This window comes from Oreochromis niloticus, linkage group LG12 (assembly GCF_001858045.2).
Source record: "Oreochromis niloticus isolate F11D_XX linkage group LG12, O_niloticus_UMD_NMBU, whole genome shotgun sequence".
NCBI lineage: Eukaryota > Metazoa > Chordata > Actinopteri > Cichliformes > Cichlidae > Oreochromis > Oreochromis niloticus.
Genome location: NC_031977.2, coordinates 22,365,198 through 22,386,372, shown reverse-complemented (window position 1 = coordinate 22,386,372; position 21,175 = coordinate 22,365,198). Strand labels below are relative to the sequence as shown.

General features: G+C 39.9%; 1 protein-coding gene across 3 annotated transcripts in view; it reads left to right on the top strand.

The window, feature by feature from the left end:
- The window catches only part of pde4d (phosphodiesterase 4D, cAMP-specific), a 198,525-nt gene that overhangs the window by 82,860 nt on the left and 94,490 nt on the right, over positions 1-21,175 (top strand). The window contains exon 1 of one of the 3 annotated variants that reach the window (XM_005452109.4): positions 17,286-18,363. The exons of the other annotated variants lie outside the window; for them this stretch is intronic. Coding sequence (XP_005452166.1) covers positions 18,101-18,363 — 263 coding nt within the window. The 5' untranslated portion in view covers positions 17,286-18,100. Of the gene's footprint in view, positions 1-17,285; positions 18,364-21,175 lie in introns of those variants that run through there. 3 annotated transcript variants of the gene reach the window in all.

Below are 21,175 nucleotides of genomic sequence, written 5' to 3'. Positions count from 1 at the left end.
TCTTCTGAGCTCTCATTTTAAAGCAATGTCAGTTAAATATGACATTTTGCACATCTGCATCATAAATATTTGGGCGGGTTTTTATAGCCCTAGTGCAGCTGTGTTTTATTGTCTCAGGTGCAACAGTGTTCATAACATGTTTATAACATGATCTATTGTTAGGGTAACTTTTTTATTAAATTCACAACATGATAGCATGTGATATACTTTTTTTTTTACTCACACAAAGAGAAAACCAGATAAGGACAGAAACATCCCAGCATCTTAAATTACAGGAACAACATATGAATAAAAAAGGATGAGTTGTTTAAAGAGTTCTCCTCCTGCTACGGTTTGTAAATTCTACTTGTGTACCACGCCTTTCTTATACTCTGAATATAAAAACACTTCCACATAGGATACACCTGTGCATCCTCTGTCCTTTGTTCTCTATCCTTCAGATGCCTTTTAGGAGCAGAGATATCCTTAATAATGGAGTACTGGGACTAACTGTGTGCATTTGTTTATATGCTATTTATACATGTGACAAAGATGGTGATATCCATCTGACAACCATCGGATGTTAGTACAAAATGTGTGTTCCTCGACTCTTTGCCGAGTGGTAGAGGTTGATATCCTGAGTCACACAGGCCAAGAGACTGGTCAGTGGCACAGTCGCAGCTACTGGACACTAGAGAAATGTGTATACCCTGACCAGTTGGCAATCTCCCTGAGATTGCTCTGGTTTGTAGGAGATTGATTTGGTGTCTGAGTGGTAGTCAAACTGTCAAAAGAGCAACAAAAACCAGAAACAAATATTGTTCACCTTCAAGGAAAAAATTGCATCTTTTGAAAAGTGTTGGTTTCAGTGCTTTTACTTTGAAGGCAGACCTTCTCCACTTCCAGTTTGCATTGCATTTGTTTAAGTTTCGTTACCACTCAGCGGTTAGTAAGTTAGTGACCGATTGCAGCAGCATTCTGACTGATTTCACTTAGCGATAGCCAGCCAACCACTTGCTAACTGGTCAGGAAACACATATCCTCTTTTTTGTCTCTAGTGGTTGCATCACGTCCAATATGGCAGACAGCTTTCAGGCAGTGTGTGCATGATGTCACATGAGAAACCTCTATAAAGCAGCCCAGTCAGGTCCTCTCACTCTCTTGTCCTCTAGGTGGCAGACTGACAAACCGGTTAGTTGCCTTTTTTGTTTAACATGTATACAATCGCTTAGAACTCACCACACATTCAGAGTCTACACATACTTCCTTGTATGTGTTGGGTTTCTTTACTTTACCTAACACCTGACGTAATGCACTAACACACATCAGTTTAATAGACCGTAGACAGACAGCCTTTCTTTCCAGGTGACTCTTGTGACCTCCCAAGGTGTCTGTCCATGCATCCATTTTTTTTTCTGTTTATCCAATTCAGGGTCATGTGGTGCTGGAGCCTATCCCAGCTGTCTTAGTGTGGCAGGGTACACCCTGGAGAAGTTGCCAGTCAGTCGCAGAGCTAACACAGGGACTCCGACAACCTTTAGCACTCATATTCACGCCTGTGGCCAATATAGAATTACCTTTAAACCTAACCCCATGAATATGTTTGGACTGTAAGAAAATGCCAGAAAGAGAATCCATGCAAACATGTGGAGAGGTAAGCAGCAATACTCCTAACCGCTGTGTGTTTAAAGTTGCATTTAACAATCCAGGGTGTGTGTACAGTCATATATCAAGAGCTGGAGCCCTATTAAAAATTTCATGATGATGCAGAAAATTAATGTCTTCACTGGGCTCATTTGGCAAGAGAAACAGTTCCCTTTTTAGGCAACCTGGTATTTAATATGTTATGTCATTATCTTAGTAACTAAGATAATGAAATTTTCTCAGCCCCTAATTGAAACTAATCGAAACTGAATAATGACTATTCTGACACACACGTATTTTACCATTAAATTTGACTGTTTTAATATCTACCCTCCAGATTTATTCACAAAGCAATATTAATATCTAATCAGGTCATGTTCTCCATGTGAGCTACCTGTGTAATGATTTCTTTGTGATTCTTGAGTCACCATGTTCACAAGAATGTGTACCAAGTCACAGAGGATGCAAGCATGACCTATGATATGCTGTGACATATGAGCTTGACATTTACCAGTTTCAGTTCATCTCAACAAGAGGAAGGACATTTATTTTTTCTGGAAGTTAAGACAGTTGAAAACTTTTCTTTTTTACTAAGTATGCTCAGGAGTCAGCTATTCTAATAAAGTAATATGGGAACTAGAGTAGTCTTATATGCTCTGAAGCCTGATAGAGTGTTTCTCATTTATTACTGCCCAATGTATCATCTATAGAATAATCATAAACTTCAGGGTCATCTGAGGCGTGTTGGTCCTCTTTTACCTCCATGCGCAAATCTCCAGGCAGGGAAGGAGGTGGCCATGCTGCGTTTACTGAAATTAACAGCAGATGTTTGGACATTGAAATCCAGTAAATATCTGAAAATGACTCCGCTCTATAATACGTTTTGCACCATCATGGACTGGAGGTTCTAACTTGTGAATGATGCAGTGGATTGCGGTCAGGCATGGCTGCAGCATCAGTTGCAAAGTCAACAAATCATGTGCATAACATTTCTTCAGAGACTCCCCTGGCTGGTGTACAAGACCTGGTGCATAAGTGCATTTCAACAATTTGAAATAAGAATCTGCAGATGTCACATTTGTGGTTAGATTTAAAAATAATATTTAACTGAGGTTGGGATATGTAGACCAGAAAAGCAGTAGTAAAATCCACCAAATCCCGAGTACACCAAAAGGCCATTTTTGCAGTTGCAAATGAATTTTATTTCTTTGTAATTTTAAACTTGTGTTCGTCTTCTCGACGGCCATCATTTTGTATTCCGATGAGATCTTTGAACTTTGAATATTTCAGTTTGCCTCAATTTTATTTCCATCACTTAGTAGTTCACACAGTCTCACTGTGCATCTTTGTTATGCCAGTGTGGCCCGGAAACTGGATGGAAGTGCTTTGCTTTAGCTGGTGTTAAAACATGTGCCACGCTGCTATGTGGGTGTGTGAAAGATTAATTTATTGGCTTCAGATTCAAGATTTTCTCTCTGTAACTTTACTAGAGGAGTGAGAGCATAAAGAAGCCGGTAGCTGAGCTGGACAGTAAAAAAAAGTGAGGTCTGACTCTAAAAGTATATCAAACCAAGCCAGTTTAGCCTCAGTGCAAGCTTTAAAATAAGATTTTGAACAGCTTAAATGACTCAGCCCATTTTATTTGATGGCCTGCAGCACACAGAAGTCCACTGTAAAGTCACGTTAAAGGGATTATATATTTTAAAAAAAGATTTACTTTCTATAGAAAAGTTAAAAACATTTAAACCTTTAAGCAAATTCAGTCGTGTGCTGTTTTGCAAGTGCAATTTTATTGAATATGTTAAAAATGTTTGGCTTTGATATTGTGATGAGCCTTTAACTGACCTCTTGAAAAGTATTGATAATCAAGTACTAATTAATATACAAGTTGCTCTCTACTCAACAGCAACTTAAGGAGTTGATGTTCACAATGCTAAACAACCCTTTCGAGCAGTCAGTAAAGCTCCGCTTTCAAAAACGTTGAAGTGTATAAATACTTTAATATTAGCTGTTTAAACATTAGCAATCACAGGATACAAACCCAGCCTCAGGTGGTCACAGGCTAGTGTGCTTCTAATGCCAAGACCCCTTGGGAAATAAGGGCCAGATTATCCATTGTTAAGTTTATAATTAAGGTAGAGCTAATAATAAAAATGATGACATTAATATAGGAGCTAGGCAGCAAACATTATCCGTCCTGCTCATTAGTAATTTTAATAGATGGTGTTAATTTAACATCATAACACAGTTATTTGTGTGTCTTTTCTTCGTTGTTTCTTTTGAAGATTTAAGCAGGGAAACGTCGACTAGCAACTAGACAAAAAAACTTTATTTTTTGTCTTTGTTTTTACCCCCAAGGTGATGAAAATGGTATCAAGTCTTTTTCTGGGTATCTCAAGGTCATAATCCTTCCCTATGTCCATTTTCTTAACCTCTTGTCCAGTTCAGGGTCACTCCAGGTACTGGAGCATATCCCATCTGACTTTAAGCAAGAGGCAGGGTACAGAAGAAAATATTTTTTTTAATAAAAGTCTTTTCCCTGAAATCGGTTTCACAGCAGGAAAACAGCCCGTATAGGACAATACAACACTTCTTTTGCCTGCTTCTTGTGCTCTTTTGGGTAAATGTCAGCTGAGTTTCGGTACTGTTGACTTATAGTTCACATATCCACCAGCTGAAACTGTCCTGAAACTGTCCACAACTTCTTATTTGAAGTTGTGATACAAACTGGATACTTGCTGGCTCTGAGCTTGGAAACTGGGCTTGGTAATATAAATGTTAATAAGCTGAAAAGTATTTCAACCCTATATTTGACTAGAAAATAGATGCTATTGGTTTTTGAAAAGAAAAAGTCTGCCTTTGATGACAGGAGCGAAAAATAGAAGAGGCCTGGTGGGACGTCTCATGACTTATGGGATTAATCGTAACAGGAGTGAAAGAACACCCTGGAGAGGCTGACTCTTTCAGACAGCTTTGTAATATCAGACAGGCCTGAGTATTGAGAAGAAGTTGACTGTAGTTCCTTCTTGTAGTGAAACAGAGCAACTTTCCGCTCTTATATTTATTCTGTTCACATTGAAGCGTCTCATCAAATGTGCTGTTTTGCTGTTCTTGGCAGCGCTTCCCTTTTGCATATTGCATTGTATGCTATTTGCATCAAGTCTGATAAAATGGAGCCATACTTTCCGTCTCTTGGACTTATTTACTGCTACTATGTGACTCACCCTGTGGTCAAGCCTCAGAACACAATGAAAACACATGAACCATATCTCTGTTCAGCATGCTTCTGACATGTGTTTGTAATATTGCATAATGTAAGAGAGCCTGCGACAGCTGGTTTTTATTTTTGAAGGTATCAAAGTTAAGTTCCAAGTCCTAATGCTGGTTTATTTTTGCCACTTAGGATTAGTTAAAGGAGTTGGTATTTTTAAATCATGACATCAGTGCGATCTAGTTTGTCTTGAACAATAGCTTTGTTCAGGTGTTCCAGTTGCAGATGGTACAAAACAGAAAAATGAGGCTGTTGCTGCATTCTATCTGAAGGTCACCAGATGGAGATGGCAATGGTTGCAAGAAGACTTCTGGTCCTATAGAAGGCAATAGGTCCTTTCACATAGGTAACGCAGTGCATTCCAATGCACTCTCAAACCCATTCTCTTCTTTTGCTTGTCCTGCACAATAACGGTTTCCTGCATGCAAATGAGATACAGGCAGAGCACAGTGGACAGCTCAACACAAATTTTGGGTGATTCGCTCAGTCTAGCGGTCAATGCAGCGCATTCTGCTTCCAGTGTGAAAGGGCCATGTAGATGTATGTAGATGACTTTCTGTCCTGACCTCTTTTAAGTTTATGTGCTCAGTCACTCGCGTTGGGCCATATTGCCAGATAAATAAAATAAACCCAGCTTGTAATTAATGGCCATACTGTGCTTCATGAAAGAGAATTTTTTGTTTTTTCTCACAACAACTTATGATTGACATGTGATTAGCCAATGAGGAAGCAGCTTCACAGGAGGAGAAAACTAATCTCAAGGCCAATGGAGAATGTCACAGTAGCTATGGCCACCTTTTATTTTCTCTTTGGTTCCATTTAGTTATGACAGTGTAACAGATTACCTACACGTATAAAACCACAACCCTAAGCCTAAATGGAATTCAGCCATCATAGGTTTCTGCTTTTTTTCCCCCTTTTATGTCACATGATGCCGTTTCTGCTTGAGGCTAGCCTCAGGCTAACAGCTTGAGGATGCGTTAGCCATGTTTATCACAACAAACCTGAAATTCACACACTGAACTGCCCGTGGGTGAGTTGCATCATGGATAATCGTGATGGTGTAATAATTTGCCAGGGAAAAATAATGCTTTCAATACATTTATGATCATCACAGTTACAGATGTTACACTGGCTGTTATGCTATGCAACGCTAACACGGTGCACTTTTAAATGTGCAGCGCATTGATATAGTTGTAAAAAAAATTGTATAGAACTAACATAATTATTCAGTATTGTGATAAATGTTTAGTGTGACAATGCCTTTAATCATCTAATGTTTCTTTCTTTTTTCTCTCTCTTGTCGTGATTCTGTAGCTGATTTTATTTTTCCTTATATGTTAATTTAAAAAACAGAGGTATTGTATAAGCTACCTACACTCTTTAGGTTTTGTCATTTATGTTATTTTTTGAGATGTAAATGAACCAGATAAAGATGGAGATAAAAATAAAATCTATAATTATTGGCAATAATACAATAAGAACCCTTCAGCCTTTGCTGCGAGGTGTTAAGTCACAGCACAAAATTGAGCCCATATCACTTAAAAAACTCCCTTATTTTAATTCTACCTAATGTTTTTCACCCAGGTGTTATTTTGCAAATAATTCACTGTCATTAATTATTCATTGTCACTTCCCATCTCATTATCCACCAGTGGCCACTCCACATCCAAGTCCCAACATTATCACGCTAGTATTCCCCTCCTGTGCGAGCCATATTCTAGTACACTCTGAGTGCTTATATCATTTCTTTGCTTGGGTTTATTTGAAACACTTTCTCTCATGTATATGTATATTTATATGGAATGGAAGTGTGAATTGTGGCCCATGCACTTTTAACAGAGTATGAGTGAGGTGAAAAAATGAGATTTTCACCTAAATCTCTTACACTGAATTTTACATTAGTACAAAAACACTGACAAACACAGCTTTTACTCCTAAATCTGTTGCATTACAAAGTACACATAAACTGGCCTGTGCATGTATTATACGCACTGGTCAATGTATACAAACATGTCCGCAAGTAAGCAAATGTGCTCTTCCTTCCAGGTATACACCGCTCACACGGAGACACACAGGAAGTTCAGACTTCCTGGGACCACCGTGTTTACAACCACTGCTTATTTCTGGAACCACCCTGATCTTTGTGTCCTACTCTTCCCCTCTCATTCCCTCGCGATCCCTCTTTCTTATCCCCGTGGTCATTTGTATTCATCCACTTTCATTTACTGTCACCCTGCATCAGTTACAGCCTGCTCTGACTCTCTCTCTCACTTGGCAAGCCGTTCCTCTAGTTTTCTCCCCTCACTTCCATCAGTCCCTCACTTTTGACCGCCTCCCCTTCCCCCTTCCCATTTCCTCTCATCATGGCAGGCTGCATGCAGTGCCGCTCATAAAATAACAACTATTACCGCGCTCCAAAATAAGCACAACTGAACATGAGACGTCTGCACAAGGGTAGTTATTCAACGGCATGCACACTCACATGCACGCTTTTAATCAAACGTTCCAGTGGAGTGTTCTCATGGATCCTGACCAGGGTCTATATTACTTCTTTCCTTTGGCAGTGAACCCAGTAATAACCAAAGACTCCCTGAAGTTTTAGCTTACTGGGTTATTATTCAGTCCTGACGCACATCGACTTTGACTCATAATGCTTTGAGAATTGCAGCGCCGGTCAGTTAAAAAAAATAATTCTAATAGATTCTTATTCACCATTTGTTTTTGTTCAGTTTTCTTTCCTTTTTCCACCCTTCTTCTGGTTTTGAAATTGGATGTCGCAAAACAGTTGGGAAAGAGCCATGTTTACCACCACGCTCCATCACCTCTTTCCTTTTTTTTCTCTACAGCACTCTGTAAGCATTTGAGGGCAATTTTTGCAATTTAGAAAGCAAAATGCTTTCCTATTATTGCTTCAGAAGGGATTTCAGCTGTACACCATTTCTCATTTCATAACGCACCAAATGTTTTCAGTAAGTGACAGGTCTGAACTGCAGCCAGGCCAGTTTAGCAAGGCAAGGAAGTTCTTTTATTTTTTTAAGCATATTTTCACATCCAAAGCTAGAGTCAAGCACAGAGAAGTGCAGTGATTTGAAAAACATAAACATAAAGCATCCTGATTCTTGGAACGCACCAAAACATGCGCAAGTCATTTAGCCATAATGGTGCTTTCACAAATTTATAAGCTACCCATAGCATGTGCATCATTTAAAGTCTTCCTGTCACAAGTACTGTGTTCACTGACGGTGCTTGTCAGAGGTGTTCCTGAGCACTTTTAGTGATTTCCACTATAGAGTCGTGTGTGTTTTTAATCCAGCTCTGCCTAAGGGCCTAAAAATCGTAGCCATCAAGTTCAATTCTTATCTTTTGTGCACAGAGTTAGTTGGATTCTCTGTATTTTAAATGATATATTCATTAGATGATGAAATGCCACATTTCTTTTGCAATTAAAACATTTTATTCTTAAGTTGTTTTTGCTCACTTAGTCTTTTTATTTTCAATTAACCTAACCAGTTGTGTTTTTGTGCATGCTTTGTCGACTTTCCCTTGTAGCATCTAAATTGAAGGGAAAAAAACCCCAAATATTTCCTGCAAAAAAGAAAAATCTCACTTTCAACATTTAATAAGTTGCCTTGGTATTATTTTTAATAATACTCTTGCATATTACATATTTACAGTGTTGTTCCTGGCACTGAAACACTTCTACACACTTGATTTCATAATGATACGTTGAAAAGCAAATCCTATAGCTTACTTAGTACTTGCAGGCAGAAGGAAGATAATTAACAATCGGATGATCTGATCTTTCACTTCAAACTGAAACATTCACAGCCCATTACACGTAGAGTTTGGAAGCAGCAAAATAATCTAGTTCTAGCACAGCCATCCTGTTGGATTCAGATTCTTATCTTTCTGTATTCCCCAGCAGTCTGTGTTTGCTTTCAGACCATGAGGCAGGAGCGTGTGACCTTCTACTATCAGTGGGGTTGAGGGAATTAGACCACAGTCCCTGCCAGGGTCACCATGACAGCTTTTCTGACCATGAAATATTCTCACTGTGCATGAGACACCAGCTGCACAGGACAGCAGGAAAACGGGTGGAAGATCATGGAAACTATTCTCCAAGCATTGCTCTAGTGGGTCCCAAAGAATTTGTTTTAATCATATTCATATCTGCTCGTGAACATTTTGTTTTGTTGCCTTCAGTATTTTTTCTCTCTCGTGAGGCAGCAGTGAGTTATTTGACTCTTTCTCAAGAGACGCTGATAATTCAAACCTAATCTATAGTTTGCGTTCCTTTCCTTTTTCTGGGGAAAAGCACTTCATAAGGTATGAGATCAAGCCTCTCCAGTGGACTGTGATGTACGCTGCAGTCGGGGGGAGAAACGCTGAGAAAACTGTACACAACATTAGAACTATCATATCTTTTTTGCTCTACAGTGTCCTTAGCAAGAGAGGCGTTGATAATTCATACTTAATATACAGTTCATGTCCCACTTTCTTTTCCATAAGAGCGGACTGGCTCCATTTTGCATTCACTAGGCTTACTGTTTTCACCGCAGGCTGTGAGTCATCTAAAGCGAGAGCTCTTTAAATGTTAAAACTATAAAGAAAAATGTCACTGCCCATAAAGTAGAAAATTGTAGCGCTTCGCAGTCGTGCTGAAAAAGACAGTTGGTATAACAGATCTTCAGGAAATTACAGCTCTGAGCACCCCTGCATGGCCTCAGTTGGGCAACACACAGTGGAAAGTCTGACATATATGGAGCTGTGTTTCTGTCTAGGACACACAAAGATGCCTCTGAATGGTTTATATGAACTGCCGTGTGTGGTCTTGCTTTATGTCTTCATGTTTCTGAGAAAATGCTGCCATCTATTGGTTCAATAAACAAAATGAACAAAATGAACAAAAAGAACTCGGTGGTTCGCATCAGATTCTCCATCAGCCGCTACTCTATTTTCATAATGTCCTTATATGTATATGGTACTACACGAAAGAGCCTGGTGACCAGAAATATAGATGGAAGTGTAAAAACCAGGAGTCGTTTTCACAGTGAGATTTCACATCTGTGTCATCTGCAACTGCCTTCAAAATAATCTGCTTTTATAGAAAACAAAGAATCTCTATCACTTTATGCGCAGCAAACAGTGCATTTTTATGTATAGACATCATGTACGCCACAAAATATTTCAGCATTAAAGAAAAATCAATAAAAATTCACATTTTAAATAAATGTTTCATTTAATATTAGATTTACAACAATGCATGGATATTTCATCCCACATCAGGGTGGTATAGCTGATGCTAAAATGCAGACATTTACAGGGCTAAGACTTTATTATGTGTCTTGGCTGGAAACAAGATTAGAGTAAATTGAAAAATTTGTTTGTATTGCGTCATATTTCTCTCTGCTGTGCCTTTTTAAAAACATATCGCCAAGCACTGGGATTAATGTTCATCTGGTGTGATGGAGGTGATTTCAGTATATTAGTGATATATACAGTCGAAGTGTGTTCTCGGCTATTTACTGGCTCACACAGTAATATGAGATATCCACTTGGGGGAGACAGAGCTGCATTAAGGTTTTGGCTGTATTGTGCCATTAATATTGCAGCTGGTAGTTGCTACGTGGAATTGCTCAGAAATTCTTGATGAAATCAGTCTTTGGTGAGCCGGGTCGTCTCGTTTGCTTTTAAACTGCCTGGTGCACCAGCTCCATGTATTTCATCTCTGCTTCCTCCCCATTCATATGTCTGCTACACAATGGCAGTAATCCGAGTTATAACTATGATAAAAGGTTAATTTAATAAGCCTAAGTCACCTTTGACATTCTTATAACGTATTAAGAAATATGGTGCACTGATTTGATTCTCTAGTGTCTTGCGGAGGCCCTTTTGCCAGTACCAAGCCAGACTCCAGGCTGCAGTCTGGGAGGTGACAGCATGCTGTGTCCTGCCAAAAGAAACACATCCAATCTGTCAAGATTACCCCCGCTTTTTTTTTTTCAAGGAGTGGAGACACAAAGATTTGATTTATTAGTTTGTTTTGCAAAGAATAGAAATGGGAAATTAAAATGTTGACAAGAGTTAAAATATGTATGAATGTGAATGCAAACAAAGCTACACTCTGTAATATCTGGTTTCCTTCGAGGTGTGGTGAACTCTATTTTCTGCTCTGCTATCTTGGATATCAATCATTTGTTTAATATAAGGCTAATATATAATGCACAAGCCTTCGGATGACATAATATTTTTTTGAGATTCTTCGGGGCAGTGTTTACCGCTCTTTTATCACACTGCATTACTGCTAGACTACATTACACTGAGTAAAGTATCTTTCCGGGGCGATCGTGGCTCAAGAGTTGGGAGTTCGCCTTGTAATCGGAAGGTTGCAGGTTCGAGCCCCGGCTCGGACAGTCTTGGTCATTGTGTCCTTGGGCAAGACACTTCACCCGTTGCCTACTGGTGGCGGTCAGAGGGCCCGGTGGCGCCAGTGTCCGGCAGCCTCGCCTCTGTCAGTGCGCCCCAGGGTGGCTGTGGCTACAATGTAGCTTGCCATCACCAGTGTGTGAATGGGTCAATGTAAAGCGCTTTGGGGTCCTTAGGGACTAGAAAAGCGCTATATAAATACAGGCCATTTTCATTACTTGATTTAGTAAATAAATCTACTTATCTACTTAGTCCTTGCCATACCTTTCTTTATCGCTTTTTTGTTGCTTTAATGAAGGTGGTTTTGTGCTTTACGCTGAGGTGTCATATATGTGCACCACAGTGGTGTGTTGTGGTGTTTGCAGCAACTGAGTCTGTTTTTGTGCGTGATGCACTTGAGTTTCGTCTTGTAGATTGGCTTCCATTTTCTTGCTTTTGTTCCTCCAGCCACTGGTTCTTGAAAAATCTACTTGTCCCTCTCCAGCCATGTTGCCCCTGGTAACCAGGGGGAAACGCACACAGACGTCACGCGCGGCAAGGGGAAGTAATCGCTGAAAAAAGAAATGTTTTACAAAGCGTTGAAGATGAGGCGTAAGAAAGGTAGCACGAGAAGAGAAACAAAAGTGTGGGCAGGAACAATGACAGCAATTACTGTATGTGAGTCCGTCAGAGGAAAACAAATAAAACATTTTTTCACCGAGTGGCGTTCATCCCTTTCGACTGTTGTAAGGTGATGATGAATTGCGAGCCGTCAACCGAAGGCCAACAGCTCTCCACTGTCATCATGGCTGGAAGTGTCTTACTGACTGCATCAGCTTGCCTGTAGTAGAGGTTGCTCTGTGATGGTGTTGAAAGGCCAAATGCCCCAACCATTACAGCTTCCAAAATGTCAAATATTTAGCAACTAAAGGTTTTTGAAATTAATTTAAAAAAGATTTTAAAAGCCATTATTCCAAGTATGCATAGATGATGACATTTATGATGATATTTAACACACAGCAGGCTGGAGGCACTGCTAATGAGGAAACCCTCCCTGCTGTGGTTTCATTTTCCTTTTTTCATCATGTGTGAGAAGTTCACTGCTGAACCATGAGTCAGAAGGATCCATTGACCATGACTTAGTTTTGCCTTTGTCTAATTTTTGCATTGCTGTCTTAAATGTATGTTACTATCATGTCCTCTGTAAATATATGTGAAATATTATTCAAACCTGCAAAAATTAAATAGTTAGCCCATATCATGCACGTTATCAAAACATGCATCCTCTTAATTTGATCTTAAAGAAAATCTGCTTTCCCTGACCTTTTTTTTTGCTGTAGTTGATGCAATATTGTAGCTAGCTAAAAGAAATTATTGACTGCATTCTCTGATCTTTTGGCAGCCAGTGCGCTGCTTTTGTTCATAGGGAAAGCTGATTTTAGACAGATGGATCCAAAGTGCCTGTAGTGGTCATCGGGTTGTATTTGCATGTCTGCAAGTGTTATATATGATTATTGCCAAGGTATGGTTAGAATTTATTGGAATTAGAGCCAGACTGATATATTGGCTGTCTAATGTTATCGGCCCTTGTTGGCTATATAGCAATATATGAGCATCAGCATTTACAACAGGCAATAAATGAGAATTTAACAAAGTAAAGAAAGTACAGGATAAACAGAGATAGTGTCAGGCAGAGTGTTAACAACTAATCCACAGCTTGCTATGACAATAAAAAGAGTTTATTTTTAAACCGACAGGTCATGTTGTCTTAGTAAAGATTCATAAACCTGCACATAACAAAGGTTCAGGAAATCAGCTTTTTTCGTGTGCTTTAAAGAAAAAATATGGGTCCATATGTCAGATTTTTAAATTGCTGAATATCTGTATCGGTACTGGTCTCAAAAATCCTATATTTGTTGGTTCTAATAGTAATATTCAAGGTTTTTCAGCTTCAAAAGTGGTTTTCCAGAAAAGACAATGTTCTCTTTTTCCCTATTTCCCAGAAATCTGTACAAGTTCCAGTCTTTTTTTCTTCTGACCATAGAAAGGCTTAAACAGTAATCTGTGGCATAGAAGTGATAATTAAAAGAAGGAATCATAAACGCGATAGATGTGCAAAAGATAATATCCGAAAATTTGACATCCCAAATGATGAAAACATTCAGTGGGTATTATAGTCAGCCTTCTATATAGTCGTCTTTTGATTGTCCTTTTTGTCTAGTGGGAAAAGAACAGCATCCAAACAGCTTGAGTTTGTTAGTTTTGTATTTCCTGATTTGAAATCTTCCTCTGGGTACCATTACATACTCACGTAATAAATATCAGCTGAGCAATCAAAATTTTTTATTCCCACAGACAAAAAGAAGAAATAATAAAGTGTTCTCTTCTGTTTCCTCGCAGGATTTGATTCTATTTGTGGTGGTAGAGTTAAAGCGCACGCACCCGTACGTGGAAATGTGCGCGCGCATGTGTGTGAAAGGAGGTTCTCCCACGCCTATTATTAAATAAAGTTATAAATACTGTGCCAATAAATAACAATAAATACAGTGACAACGTGGAACTAAATACCAGAGCAATGACTATCTTCCCTTTTCACTGAGTCCACTGTCCAGGACGTGGGCGAGACGTTCAGGGAACCACTGCTTTTTTCTGTTACTGTACTCTGAGGTATCATAATATATAAAAAGGAACTTTTGCTTTAGATTGTGACACTTGGCAGGACTGGATATAAAACTGGTTAGATCTTAAAGTAAAGTTTAGCAGGACTTCAAAATATGTACTAAAGTTATTGTACAAAATAATGTCAGCTGATTCTGTGATGGTCAGGTGGGAACTTTTCTGATTTTATACACAGAATGATTCAGCTGGTGGCGCTAGTCTTCTTGCTTTGCACTGCAGCCAAGATAAGCTTGGTATTGCTGCAGTTTCAGGTTAGATTGGCCCTCCAGCTCACAGAGGAGCTTGAGAAAGGCAAGAACTACTGACACCAAATGCTGCTTGTAACAGCAGCACGAGTTAGTTCAACCATTGGACCAAAGATTCCCTATAGAGAGACAGGTAAATAATGGCCGGGACTGTTACAACAGCAGCCTGGAGAGCCTGCTAGTAAGGAAATACTGGATAGAAAGTGCTGGGGTGTTAGCTTCACTGTAGAATGTTATGTTCCAGAAAAGGCTGGCTTATCAATGGGAAAGCGTAGTTACAGTTATGATTGCTGGAAGTCAAACGTTTCTATTTCAGTTTGTCTGAAAAAATGTTGATATTAGCTAAAACTTCTCTGGGAGATGTCAAATAGGTAGCCTGTGGTAGTGTTTTTGTTTTTTGTTTTTTTTCTCTGGTGTCAGATGGTTTCTGCCTGGTGGTATTTGACTGTGTTTTTAATTTTTTAATTTGTTTTTAAAAAATGTGAGTACACTGTGTCTGCAGAACACAACTGGGCACTCCTCCAACGTGGTTGACTGGAATCATTTGCATATCCTTGCTCTCAGTCTTTGAGGAGCACCCACTCTTTTTGAAATACTAAAGCTAGTGTTGCTACAGTGTTTGTGAGTGCATGCTGGGTTCCAATTGTGCGTTTAATACTATGCTTGCAATGTTTGATATTGCAATGTATTTATATAATAATACACAGAGCATAAATTGAGCATAGTACATAGTAGTATAGTATTCTGATCAAAAATTCAAAATTATTCAGAATAATCATTATACATATTTGGAACACATCTACATGTTCACATTGTCACTGTGAGCAATGATGCTAACACCACATCGTACCTCTACAGCGTCACTGTTGTGTAGGAATATCACACTTGTTTCCTTACATCTCAAGAATGCAATCTGTAGCCAGAGGTGCTGTGTGTGTCTTTATTCTTTTAGTTACTGTATATCTGGAATGTCTTCATGGAGTTCACATAATAGTTACAGGTGGGTCCATGAGTATTTGTACAATAGCGCAATATTTGTGATTTTGCGTCTGTACACCAGCATTTTCAATCATACATTTAAGATCTGATTGTTGTAGTATTGCATTACCTGTTTAGGACTTACAGCCATTTTCTTCTATTTTCAGAGGTTTGAAAGTAGTCGACCAAGATAACATAATTTTAAATATAAGGATTGGTTTTGATACTTGGATGAAAATGCTGGAAATCTAGAATCTGTGAATGTCACCAAGTGCTGTGTTTCCTCCTTGCAGAAGCTCTGCCAGGCTTTTGGTGCAGTTGCCTTCAGATCCTTGAGAAGCTTTTTCTCATTTCTATCAGCAGTTCCACCATCAAACATTGGTGGCCACTATCAGCCATGCATGCCTGTAGAATAACATGGTCTCGACCATGTTTGACAGATGATGTGACCTGCTTTGGATCAGCTGAGCTGTTCCTTTCCTTCTCCATACTTTTCTCCTCCAATCATTCTGCTACAAAGGAGACTTTCTGTCATCTGTCCAAAGATGTTTTTTACTCCAAAACTATTCAAGCACTGTTCAGTCTAATCTAGCCTTCCTGTTCTTGAATGTAACCAGAGGTTTGAACCGTGCTGTAAAGTCGCTGTATTTTTATTCATGAAGCTTTGTGTTGTTTGTAGACTTTGACAATGATACACCGACCCCTTAAGCATGTTACTGAGATGGTTAGATGTTATTAAGGTGTAATTCTTAATCATGGAAATAATTCTGTCATTATGCACTTTGTCTTCTGTGAGCTGCCCGGGGCATTCATTCTTTTTAAGAATGTACAGATTGTTTTTGCTATCTAAAATAGATTTTTCAGCATATTTCACTTGCATTAACATCTCTCTGGCCCTCAAATTGAAAGTTAAGTGAAAAGCTATCAAATGGTAGTTTAACAACTCAAAAATCTTTGGACTAACAACAGAACAGGTCTCACCTATACTGCTTTTTAATTCTCCATTTACTTTGGAACTGCTGAAAATGGGGGACTATGTATAAAAATGGCTGAAATTCCCAAACAGTCAATATAATACTTTTGCCAAACCCTTTGAATTAAAGCAAAAAGTCAGTCACAGTGCACTTCAATCACAACTTGACTGCTTATTTTAAAATCCACTGTGGTGAGGTAAAATTACAAAATTTGTGTCATCGTTCAAAGACTTGTGCAACTAACTCTGAGTATGCCATACAAGTATAGGCTATCAACATGTAACAGCAAAAACCAAACTAATAATGCTTTTTAATTGTATATCTTTCTATTTGTATTAGGGTGATTTGAAAATCTTAAGAAGAAACATTGAAGTCGTAGCACACATGTTGTCGTAGATTTGTTGCTGGGCTAGTTAAAGCTAAAGTATATTTAAGTATGTGGGTCGCTTGGAAGAAGCTGGACATGTAAGCATAGTAGGATGAAATAGTTGACATAAGGTTTAAATGAGAATGGCTAGAAGCTTGTTGGAGGCAGTTATTAATCACTAGGCGGAGGAGGATTAAGGCTAGGTGGCTACCTATTAAATTCAGCAGACAATACTGACAAAAATAAAACTGAGTCTGTCCTGATTGAAAGAAATCACAGCTAGTGGCAGAAGATGTTTAGCTGGTTGCAATCCTCTCCTAGTTTTTTTTTGTTGTTTTTTGTTTTTTTTCCCCTCGGGTGTGCAAATGTTAGTAAAATGGAAATGCAAATTTGTGCACATGCGCACACACAGCTGTACTCATGGGATTGTTTGCTTTTAGAGGGGATGTCCCCTGAAGCTCAGTCTGGATTGAGGGTTACTCAGTAGCAAAAGTGTGACTTAAGTGCGGTCTGCTGCATCGGGAAATGCACCCTTGCAGAGGTGCGTGCGCCTCGACTCGAGCGCAAGCATGCAAACAGCACCATTACCTCAACCTCTTTCTGCTTCTCCCTCTCTCTCTTTCTCTCTGCCTCTCTCTCTCTCTCTCTCTCTCCCTCCATACCTCTCTGTTTTCTCTTCTCTATTGTGTACACACTCCCCATCTCTCCCTCTCGCTCTCACTCTCAAACAGTCACACATACTCACGCTCTGCTCAGCTCTGAAGGATCAGTAGCTTATAAACTGGCTGCACTCAGCAGTCACTCTATGTAGGAAGAGGAAGAAAGGATAAATTGCTGTGACTGGATGGAACAGAATTCCTTTCTGGATTGAGTCATACTGGGCTGGGGCTTTTTAGTGAAGTGAACCACCACAGGTTCCCCGTTGGCTTTAGCCAGACAAAACCGGGCTGTTCTGTGCTCAAACCGACTGAATTATTTCTGAATTATTTCAACTCTGGCTGGCTTGGTTTCACTGGACTGTGTTGAGTTTGCCTGCAGGCCTGGGGGATAAAGGGCTGGAATGGAATTCCCTTTTTTTTTTTTTTTTTTACCTCCAAGATTTTGCATCACGCCCTCCCTCTCTCCTGCTTTCGTGCTGCGCTCATCTTCTCCTTTGCACTTTCACAGCAGATATTCAGTGTTGCAGAGCAGACAAAGGCAGCAGCTCTCAGTCCTGTTCTTGTGCTTGCTCCTTTAAAGACAAAAAAGGAGTGGGGGATTTTTCTTCTATTTCCCCTCGCTTTTGCACAGAGGGAGCTGCTATCGTGACAAATTACCTTCAGAGCTTTTTGTAGTTTGTTATCCACAGGATTTTTGGATGTCATTTCTTTTTTTCCGCCTGCTTTTTTTTCTTTCTTTTTTTTTTGCTCTGCACATTGCTAAACTCTGACTGTGACAAAGGAGCGGCACATATTTAACCTGTGTTTATTGCATTACCTCTGATTTATCTTGGCTGCCTTCACTATTCATTCATTTGGCTGGTGGTGGTGCTTTTTGTGGTGAAGCCGGGGTAGGCATGGCCCAGCAGGCAGGCATGGGGGTGACCCACCAGGACACCCTGGCAGTGCCCCCCATGCCGAAACACTCCGGCCTGAACGAAGACCTGGTGAAGATCCTGCGGGAGAACCTGCTGCAGCCGGAGAGGCCGCGAGGACACCGGCGATCGCCCTCCTCCATCTCCCCCCGCCTTTCTCCGCGCAACTCGCCGCGACTGCTTCGCCGCATGTTGCTCAACAACAACATCCACAAACAGAGGCGCTTCACTGTTGCACATACATGGTGAGGGCTAAACAGACAGGTGTTCAGTGTGCTGGCGGCTGTAGATGTGGAGCTGATAAATGGGAGGCTGATAAAGGGAATGTGTCTTGTTTGTTTTTTTATCAGACAACATGTGGTCTAAACCACACCCGTGGCAAACTTTCAAGGTCGGAACTGTGTTTGTTGAGTGCTGTGTGCGCGGTGGGAGGCGGCAGTGTGATAAGCCATTTGTGTAATTAAACTTTGTTTGCGGTTCGACTTGAATGCTTTTCCTCTTGCAGAAATGCCAGGTATGTGTGTGAGCGAATCACCCTGTTAGCTTTTCTTCACGTCTAAACCCTCTTCCCACCTTTAGATAATGAGCTCTTGTCTGCCTTTTCCTCACTGTAGCGCTTGTCCCCCTCTTCTTCCTGTGTATGCCTCTTACCCATTCTTACTTCTCTCTTTCCCCAGTGTCCCTCTGCACTATGCATCCCTCCCATCCGCCTCCCTGCGCTGTTGCTGCTTTTATCTCTCTGCGATGTATAGTCATGCAATATGTCACGAGATAAACCCCAAAGCTGCCTGTCTTGTTAGGTAGTCAAGGCAGGAGAAGCCATCCATCTCTATGTTTATTCCCTCCTGCTGTGGGTTTCTCTGCACACCTGCCTGCCTCCCTGCAGTTTTTGACTATTAATTAGACTTCTCTTCCTGGCTGTCTATCAGCCTCTGTTGCATTCACCTCATCCCTTCCCTTCAAGTCGTTTCCAGTCTCCAGCCTCTCTCTCCCATTGCGCCTTTTCGCCTCCTCCCCACTCTCATTGTTTCTCCCCCTTAATCAATTTCACCCCCTCCGCTACACCCCGTCCCCTCCTCCTCCGCCTCACCCTCTCCATTTTTTACGACTCATCTCTCTTTCTCTTCCCTCTCCATTTTTCTTCCATTTTTCTCCTGCCTCTTTTCTTCTTTCTTTTTCAGAATGTCTTCTGTCCCACTTCCTCTACTCTCAATCTCTTCAGTGATTTGTCTCCCTTCTGGCATTTGGATCTGGCTCATGATCAAAAACTCATATTCTTATAAAGAAAATCACATATCAGGATTTTTTTACTCCCCGATCTGTTATTTATTTCGCCCTTTGATTCTACGTCAAGGTGTGTTTTATCCAGTCTTCTGCCTTTCGCTCTCCCTTTATACTCTTTTGAATTTTATCGTCATTTTTTTCTTTTTCTCTGTTAATTTATAAATCTGCCATTATTGGGCATTTGTCTTGTGCTCTCTCTTCTTTTTCTTTGCTCCTTGTAGCCGATGGCACAAATACCTGATAAAAGATGTACAGTATCTCATGGCTTCTTGCTATTTTAGTGCAGCCTCCTGCGTGTTTGTACCATTTACATTTTGTGAATTAACTATCCATGTGCAGATTCATACACTTTCTGCGTGTGTACATGCAAATGTGGGTGTCTGTATGTGATTATTAATTAAGCTTATGTAACATTCGACACCATCTCTCCCGAGTGCCACTCTAAAAAGGAAGCTATTTCTCGCTCTTCCATATTAAGAAGCAGAAATGTGTTTATTCTTGGATTGGATTTTCCTTTTTTTCCTCATTTTTTTCTAAATGACGCTCAGTCTTGTGGGGCAAATCGACTCGATTTCCTAGAAAGGTATATATCTTTAACAGGTGAAAGTACGAGAGGTGCAAAAAGAAAGGAAGTGACACTGGTGGCGTGATGAGTCATTTATTATAGATGAGAAAATAGCAACGATGTTTAAAAAAACCCATCATGACGAGTTAGCTGTTCTATTTTTGGTGACTGTCGCTCAGCTGATTTTCTTACTTTGCTTAAGATGTATATGGAAAAAGTCTTATTGGATTGTCATGCCCGGATCTATCAGGAATTACTGCACTCTTATTATTAAGGAAGAGGAATTGTGAGAGTATTTTTTATTGTTATTGGAACATCCCATAAAAAGACCAGTATTGTCTGCACAGCCACACCCTGATAGAAATAATGTCTCCTGCAATCCAATAAATATTGAATACCCATAAAATAACCACAAGCCTGAGAGATGGTCATGCAACATCCACAAATAGATGTACTCTCCTGAGACTGATAAAAGAAACGCAGAAGTGTTTCAGCTTGAACTGCACAAAAAATGTGGATTATGACACAGAGGAGTAGAGTCAGGTTGTGGCTTAAGATATAGTATTTTTTATTTCATCTTTGGTTCATTTCTTATGGGGGATTTTTATTATTTATTACATCTCATCCATCTATTTTTTCCAATCCATCCATCCTTTTGTTTGCTTATCCAGTTCAGGATAGCAGTGGGGCCTAACCTATCCCATCATAGGGTGAGAGGTGAGGTACTCCCTGGGCAGATTGCCAGTCTAACACATAGAGACAAACAAGCATTCATGCTCACAATGTAGAATCACCAGTTAACCAAACATGGATGTGTTTGAACTTTGGGAGGAGGTCAGAAAACCTGGTGGGAACCCATGCAAGCACAGGGAGAATATGCAAACTCTGCACAGACAGCCACAGCTGGGTGGTGGATTTGAACTCAGGACATTTTGCTGTAAGACACCATAGAGCTGTTTTTATGTGTCTGTGTCTTTGAATAAAACACTTTTAAAATTCATAATTGATGTTTGAAGAAGCTCTGCAATGGATTGGCCATTACAGAGACTCTCTGCCTTTGACAGTTGGGTTACCTGCAACCTGAGTAGGGTAATTAGGATGGATAGATGGATGAATGAATGTTTAATTAGTTTTTTTTCTTTCACCTGATCCTGCTGAAGAAAACATCTCTGTCCTCGAAATGGAGAGACCAAACATGTTTGCTTCAG